General features: G+C 46.2%; 1 protein-coding gene across 3 annotated transcripts in view; it reads left to right on the forward strand.

The window, feature by feature from the left end:
• Window positions 1-8568, forward strand: part of LOC121269407 (ciliary neurotrophic factor-like) — a 56306-nt gene extending 47738 nt beyond the window's left edge. For all 3 annotated transcript variants that reach the window (XM_041174011.1, XM_041174012.1, XM_041174013.1), the window contains one exon: window positions 7176-8568. In XM_041174011.1, the coding sequence (XP_041029945.1) occupies window positions 7176-7655 (480 nt within the window). In that variant the 3' untranslated portion in view covers window positions 7656-8568. The remainder of the gene's footprint in view (window positions 1-7175) is intronic.
• The last annotated feature ends 412 nt before the right edge of the window (window positions 8569-8980 follow it).

Raw genomic sequence — 8980 nt, forward strand, 5'->3', positions numbered from 1 at the left:
TTATATTCATGATGAATGTGTTGATGGAATCAAACTGTGTTTACTATTCACGGTCAGCGTGTTAATGAAGTCAAACTGTTTAATAGTCACAATGAGTGTGTTAATGGAGTCAGATTCTCTTTAATGTTTACAGTGAGTGTGTTAATGGAGTTGAACACCTCTCTTCACTATAGTGTATGGATTAACAGGCCTGGATGATGTACTGTCACTTTTTATCAATGATTCTCCTCGTGTGTCTCTGCCCTGCCATCTCCTCCTCACTGCTCCACCACCAGTGCTCTGTGCATCTGTGGCTTGTGGTTCAGGATGTGAAGGGGCGGGGATTGGAATTTTGCTGGTGGTGGCCACTGAAAATTTGTCACATTGGATAATTTAAAGAATGCTTACCAGGAAAGGAGATTCTATCTAGCGAATTATGAGAAAATGACAAGCTCCGTAATTAGAAGCAAAGTGTGTAGATGGGGGGGGGTGGTTTGAGGAACTCCAGTTGATCATCCCTGTGCTGCACAATATATACAGGGTCATGTGCTAACCCCAGTTAAGTTTGGACACTCACATACAAAGAGACGGTAGCAGACGTTGTGCGTTATCATGTGTACTCAGCACAGCACATGTTCTATAGCATTAGGGGTGACTAACTGACCCCTCACAAGCTCCATGCAGTTCCTGCTTGCTCTGCTCTGGCTACTGTTGTCTCACCTCAACCTGGACCGCACACACTCATACACACACACTCGCGCACACACACACACATATACACACACACACACACACACACACACACACTCACACACACTCACACACACATGTACACACACACATACACATTGACACACACATACATATACACACACACACACACTTATACACACACTCACACACACTGACACACACACACATATACACACACATGCACACTCACACTGACTCACACACTTATACACACATTGACACACTCACACACATATACACACACTGACACACACACACATACACACACACACACACACACACACTCACATACACACATGCACACACACACTCATACACACACTGACATGCACACACACTAACATGCACACACACATACACACTCATGCACATGCACATAGATGCACACTCATTCACACGTGCAAACACTCACTGACACACACACACTCATTCACACACACACTCACTCACGCATACACACACATGCACACACACACATTCACACTCAGACATGCACACTCATGCACATGCATATGCACACACACATTCATACACACGCACAGCCACTCATGCCCACACACATGCACACAAGTACACGCAGTCACACACTCAAAGACATGCACACACACATACAATCACAGACACACAAACGCACACGCACTCACTCACACACACTCTTACATGCACTCTACGGGGAGACGATGGCCTAGCGGTGACTCACTGGACTAGTAATTCAGAGGCCCAGGATTAATGCCCCAGGGACAAGGGTCAGGGATCGTGTTGTCCTTATAGACATGCCATCTCTGTTGGCCAGCTCTGCCTTAGAAATGTAAAGGATGTTGGTGCATTTCTTTGGAATTTTATTTACTGCGGTCACATGGGGCATAGGTGCCTCTTTAAAGCTAACACGGTCACTGCTGGTTTCTGAATGTTAGAAATTCCTCTGGTATGAGTCATGGCTAGTCAGACATGTCAGGGTAAAGCCTTTGCCTATTTTTAAAACAAAATTGTAATTTTTATAAAGAAGCTGGGTTGACATAGATATATATTTTCCTTCCTATCTCTTGTTTGGATCACTAATATTAAATAAATAGTCACTTGGTAGTAATGAACTTCAGTATCACCGAGAAAAAATTAATGTTGAAGCTTTTTGTCTTGCATTCATCAGGACATTCACAAGAATATCAAATGTAAATGAAGCAACAATTTATACTGCATGAGAAGAGTGTATTGATTGGTTGGCAAGTGGACCTTATTGATAGAAGTGTTGCCATGGAGAATGCAACAGTTCACTGATGACTGTCAGTTAACTGCCAAGCTTTGTTTAAATTCAAACCAGGCAGGTTGACTCTGTATGGTCGAGGCATTGCCCTGAGGAATGAACCAGAGAATGGTTGTTGCCTGTTTTGTTCAGTTGAACCAGGTGCAATGTTCTTTCTGTCTTCAAAGAACAGGGCTCAGCATATTAATATATGTAGCTTCTAGCACGTATAAGTGAGCCACACTGTAGCCTGACTGATAATCCTAAATTGGTTGTCAGCATAAATTTTAGCACACTCAGGATTGATTAGCAAATGTTGTCCAATCGCGGAATCACATCTAATGTTGGACACTGTGTTTTGGGTTTTGCACACACAAGCTGGGTTGGATATGGTCAGTCACAACAGGCAATTTGTTTACATGTGGTATTCTCTTGAATGTCCTGATGAATACAAGATGAAAAGCTTTAACAAGTGTTTTTCAGCCATGCTAATTTTAAATATTTATATAAGAGAAGCAAAGAGAAAGCATGAGAAGAGACTGGTAGCTAACATAAAAGAGAATCCAAAAGTCTTCTACAGGCATATGGACAGTAAAAGGGCAGTACAATGAGGAGCGGGACCAATGAGGGAACAAAGTGGCTGTTTAATGCATAGAGGCAGGAGACATAGCTGAGGTACTAATTGAGTAATTTGCATCTGTCTTTACCAAGAAAAAAGATGCTACTGAAGCCATAGTGAAAGAGAAGGTGGTTGAGACACTGGATGGACTAAAAAAATGATAAAGAGGATGCATTAGATAGGCTGACTATACTTAAAGTTGATATGTCGCCAGGACCAGATGAGATCCAAGGATACTAAAGGAAGTAAAGCAGGCACTGCTTTAGACTCAGCGGGTGGTGGCAGGGGACTGGAGAATTGCAAATGTTATGCCCACGTTCAGAAAAGAGTGCAAGGATAAGCCCAGCAACTACAGGTCAGTCCGTTTAACCTTGGTGGTGGGAAAGCCCCTAGAAATGAAAGCCTCTGGAAACCTTTTTATTATCTATATGCCAATAGAAGACTTTTGAATCCCCTTTTATGTTAGCTGCCAATCTCTTTTCATACTCCAACTTTGCTTCCCTTATTTAAATATTTAATATTAGCATCGCTGTAAAAGGACACATGTTGAAACTTTTCATCTTGCACTCATCACGACAAAGTTAGTAGCCACTTGGACAAATGTGGATCAACTAAGGAAAGCCAGTGTGGAGTTTCTATGGGCAAATCATGCTTAGCTAACTTGCTTGAGTTTATTGATGAGGTAACAGAGAGTCCTGATGGAAATAATGTGGTTGATGTGGCGTACATGGACTTCCAAAAGATGTTTGATAAAACACTGTGCGACAGGCTTGGGAGCAAAGTTAGAGCTTGTGGAATAAAGGGACAGTAGCAGCACGGATAAAAAGCTGACAGAGTGATATTAGGACCACTGTTTTTCTTGATTCATATCAATGACCTCAACTTGGTTGTGCAGGGCACAATTCCCAAATTAAACTTGGAAGTATTGTGAACTATGAGGAGAGTAGTGATAAGCTCCAGGAGGACACAGGCATAGTTTGGTGGAATGCATGCACACATGACAGATGCTGACAAAATTTAATGCAGAGAAAGTGATACACTTTGGTAAGAAGAATGAAGAGAAGCAACACTAGAACACTAGATTATGACTGGAACACCAGACCTGCACACAGAGACCGGGATTGCAGTTGGCTTTTTTAACCCCTTTTTTTGTGTATCCCTGGAAGGGAAATAAAAAACATGTCTTTCTCCTAGAAACTGCTTTCTTTCAACTCAGCTCATGTCCACAGTCTGGGGTATAACTCACAGGAGATGGTTTCTACTGGGATAGTAATCAGTGTTTTTATTTTTGCATTGCATCTCTTCCTTTGAAGTGTGTCTGGCTGAAGTGGGCCTTGACACCTTTTTAGGTGTGACATTCCGTTCTCTCTGGACTAGTTGACCACATGTAATCCAAATAGGAATTTTCCAGCAAGTGGTTACTTTACAGTCTTAGCTAGATTTTGCTTGTAGGTCCTTTTTTAAAATAAAACACACCTCACTTAAAAGTCCAATATGTCCGTGAGTAATTTGGGGAAATGACCCATTGTCAAGACAGTAGACAGGTAATATCTACCAGTTAAGGAAGTATTACATGGTCTACAACAAATATACGTTCATCTAAGCTACAAACCCCAACAGGAAAGGTGAATCAACTGTGGCCAGGAAAAGAAGTTAAAGATTGCATTAGATCAAAAGTAGAGGCTTTTCAGGCTGCCAAAAAAGTGGTAAACCTGAGGATTGCAAACAATTTAGATTCCAGCAAAGGGGAAACAAGAAATTGACAAAGAAAGGGAAAAATTCTATATGAAAACAAGCTAGAGAGAAACATACCGCAGATTGTAAAAGCTTCTTTAGGTTTGTGGGGAGGAAAAGATTAGCAAGGACAAATGTGGGCCCATTACTGGCAGAGACAGGAGGATTTATAATGGAGAATAGGGAAATGGTGGAGAAACTAAACAGTCACTTTGCATCTGTCTTCATGGAGGAAGATACAGAAAATCTCCTGGAAATACTAGGGAACCAAGGGACTTGTGAAAATGAGGAACTGAAATAAATTACTAATAAAGAGGTAGTACTCAAAAAAATAATTGGATTGAAGCCTGATAAATCCCCTGAACCAGACGAGTTACACCCCAGAGTGTTAAAGGAGGTGGCTGGAGAGATAGTGGATGCATTGGTGGCTATCTTTCAAAATTCTATAGATGCTGGAAAGCTTCCTGCACACTGGAAAGTAGCAATGCAACCCCAATATTTAAGAAGGGAGCGGGAGAGATAACAGAGAGCTACAGACCAGTTAGTTTGACGTCAGTAGCAGGGAAAATGTTAGAACCTGTTAAAAAGGATGTGATAACTGGACACTTAGAAAATAATGATAAGGTTGGACAGAGTCAACACGTAGTTCAACAATTTTAGATCATGAACTCTCTCCTCCACCCCCACCCCCTTTCCGATCCCCCCCTTTTTTTAAATGATTTATATTGATTTTTCTTTTCCCACCTATTTCCATTATTTTTAAATGTATTTCTATCCATTGTTTTACTCTACCTTTTAACCTATTTAGATTCCTTCACCCCACCCCACCCCCATTAGGGCTATCTGTACCTTGCTTGTCCTGCTTTCTACCCTTAATTAGCATATCCCTTAGTTAATATCACCACCTTCAACACCTTTGTCCTTTTGTCTATGACATCTTTTGGTTATCTCCACCTATCTCTGGTCTTCTATCCAGCTTTACTTCTCCGACCCCATCTTAAACCAGCTTATATTTCACCTCTCTTCTATTTTTACTTCGTTCTGTTGAAGAGTCATATGTACTCAAAATGCTAACTGTGTTCCTCTCCGCCGATGCTGCCAGACCTGCTGAGTTTTTCCAGGTATTTTTATTTTTATTTTTGTTATGGATTTAAGAAAGGGAAATCATGTTTGACAAACCTGTTGGAGTTTTTTTGAGGATGTTACCTGGAGCATAAGTAAAGGAGAACTGGCGGATGTGGTGTATTTGGATTTTCAAAAGACTTTCGATCAGGTCCCACACAGGAGGTTAGTAACCAAAATTAGCACACATGGGATTGGGGGTAATATACTGCCACGGATTGAGAATTGGTTAACAGACAGAAAACAGAGAGTAGGAATAAATGGGTCATTCTCAGGATAGCATGCTGTTACTCGTGGGGTACCACACGGACCAGTGCTGGGGTCCACAGCTGTCACAATCTAAATCAATGATTTGGAGATGTGGGGACCGAATATAATATTTCCAAATTTGCTGATGACACAAAACAAGGTGGGGATGTGAGTTGTGAGGAGGATGCAAGGAGACTTCAAGAGGATTTGGACAGACAAAGTGACCGGGCAAGAACATGGCAGATGGAATATAATGTGAATAAGTGTGAAGCTATCCACTTCAGTAATAAAAAAACAGAAAGGTGGAGTGTTGCTTCAATGGTGAGAAGTGTTGATGTCCAAAGGGGCCTGGGTGTCCTTGTTCATGAGTCACTAAAAGCCAGAATGTAGGTGCGGCAAACAATTAGGAAGGCAAATGGTACATTGGCCTTTATCGCAAGAGGATTTGAGTACAGGAGCAAAGATATCTTGCTGCAACTGTATAGAGCCTTGATGAGACTGCACTCGGAGTATTGTGTACAGTTTTGGCCTCCTTATCTAAGGAAGATATACTTACCATGGAGGGAGTGCAACAGAGGTTCACCGGACTGATTCCTGGGATGGCGGAATTGTTTTATGAGGAGAGATTGAGGAAAATGGGCCTGTATTCTGTGGGTTTTCGAAGAAGGGGAAGTGAGCTCATCGAAAATTACAAAATTCTTACAGGGCGTGACAGGATAGATGTGGATAGGATGTTTACCTTGGCTGGTGAGTCTAGAACCAAGGGACACAGACTCAGAATAAGGGGCAGGCCATTTTGGACTGAGATGAGGAGGAATTTCTTCACTCTTTGGAATGTTTGCAATTCTCTACCCCAGACGGCTGTGGAAGCTCAATCATTGAGCATGTTCAAAACAGATCGACTTCAAGGGATTATCGGGAAAGTGGGGGAAATTGGTGTAGATGCAGAGCCATGATCAGTTTGGATGGTGGCGTAGGCTCGATGGGCTGAATGGCCGGCTCCTGCTCCTATGTTATTACCTCCTCCAGCCTCTACAACCCTCCCTATTTAGGTAGCATCGGGCAATTTACACAGAAACTGGTTTGTTTAAGTGGACTGAGTGGTCTCCCACTGTTCCTGTGTAACAAGCTGGAGGGGCTGAGTGGCCTCCTCCTGTTCCTGTGTGACAGGCTGGAGGGGCTGAATGGCCTCCTTCTGTTCCTGTGTAAGAGGCCCGAGGGGCTGAATGGCCTCCTCCTGTTCCTGTGTAAGAGGCCCGAGGGGCTGAATGGTCTCATCCTGTTCCTGTGTAAGAGGCCCGAGGGGTTGAATGATCTCCTCCTGTTCCTGTGTAAGAGGCCCGAGAGGCTGAATGGCCTCATCCTGTTCCTGTGTAAGAGGCCCGAGGGGCTGAATGGCCTCAGCCTGTTCCTGTGTGTGTTTATTTTTGTCGCATGCTCACACCCTCTGACTCTCTTTTACCTTCCTGTTGTTCCTAGGATCAATGCCAGGGCTTGACAGACAAGATGACCAGCGGCCTGACCTTGTTGGAGACGGACGGGATCCCCCTGGCCGGCACCAGCCGCTGGGCTGAGCTCTCCGATCAGGAGCGGCTAAGCGAGAACTTCTGCGCCTACAAGATCTTCAGCAGCTACCTGCGACTGGCCCTGAAGAACGTGCCCGACTGCACCCGGTACCCGCGGCTGCCTGAGTCCATGATGGACCTGTGCACCAAGGCCGAGAGCTTCCTGGTGCTCATCAGCCAGCTGATGATGGCCATGGGCTTGCCCGTGCCCTCAGTGAGGGTGCCCCAGGTCAACGCGCCCAAGGACTGGGACAAGAAAGTCTGGGGCCACAAGATGCTGCGGGAGCTGGACAACTGGGCGCTCCGATCTGTGCGCGACTTCAACAAGCTGAAGACCAACCTGTCGGCCAGCCGCTCCCGGAGGAGGCACCTGCAGGGGGCGCAGATGAGGTAAGAGGCCTGGCCGGCGGAAGAGAGGGGAAAGCACCGACCAGAGGCCCAGCCGACCTTCGACCTCTGACCCCCAACCCCTCCACCCCGGAGGAGCAAGCCCAAGGAGATAAAGCCATACACCCAGACGTGCCCAGACTCTCGCAACCCATGTACCTGCTGCCGTCTCTCTCTCTCTCTCTCTTGCGCGCGTGTGCATTCGCATCTTCCTTCCCCCCATCATCCTCCCCATCCGACATTCCAGAGCACAGAACCCAGGACTGAAGGAATGCTGCACCATCGGAGTTGCTGTTCATCGGAGGGGGTTGAGACATTGAGCCGGAGTTCCCATCTGCCCTCTCAGGTTGGACGTCAATGATCCCGACAGTCACGGTTGGGAAAAGGACAGTCGGGGTTGGGAATGTGGTGGGCGGTGGGTGACAGGGGAGATCTCCCAGTGTCCCTGGACCCCACCATCCCCGATATTTACCCCTCAGCCATGGAAAAGTAAACGTCAGGTCGTTTATCACCTTGGCCGTTTTGTGGAAGCCATTTGCAGGGAAATTTGTCCAAAGACAGGGACCCTTCAGCATGAAGCAAACGCACCTCATTGGCTGTGAAGCATTACCTGGAGGTTCCCCCCGAGGATGGGATAGGCACTATGGAAACGGGAGTCCTTGTGAGTGTGTCGCGTGACCAATCTGGGGAGCTTCACGCAACCAAAGGGAATCGCCTAGAAACGAGGGAACAAGTAACCCTTCCACGTCTGCACCACCTTTTGACCTAAACCAGATGTCCCGCCAGTGCCAAACCTTTGAGGGTAAAAAAAAAGGGGTTTTGTTGCAGTTACGCGTCTTCGCCGCTAGATGTCGCTAGCCCACTGCCCAGTGAAATGCCCTGTAGTATCCGGCACCGGCCACATCTGGTGGTGGAACAGCAGAACTGCGCCGTTTCACCCCCCCCCCCCCCTCCGCCCCCGACCCCCCCCCACACCCCACCACCTCACTCCAGCCACCAGATCTGATCCTCAATCAGGTTCTCTGTCAGGGGCTCCCCCCACCACCACCACCACCACGCCCACCCTCCGCAACCTTCACCGACCAGGCTTGCCCGGTTGGAGGGTTCATCGACAAGTCCCTTTCTCCCCCATGGGCAGGATTTTCCACTGTCAGGCGCCCGCCACGCCCAAGCGGTGAAGTCAGGCGAGCGCCCCAACGCCGTCAGGCACTTGCGCGGTATTTTGACCTTTGGGCGGGCACGAGTTGGCAGCCTGCCCGCCAACAGTTAAGAGGCCCTATTGAGGCCGTCAAAGCCTAAATCAACCCCATATTCTTCGCTTGTCCGTCCAAC

This window comes from Carcharodon carcharias, chromosome 24 (assembly GCF_017639515.1).
Source record: "Carcharodon carcharias isolate sCarCar2 chromosome 24, sCarCar2.pri, whole genome shotgun sequence".
Lineage (NCBI taxonomy): Eukaryota > Metazoa > Chordata > Chondrichthyes > Lamniformes > Lamnidae > Carcharodon > Carcharodon carcharias.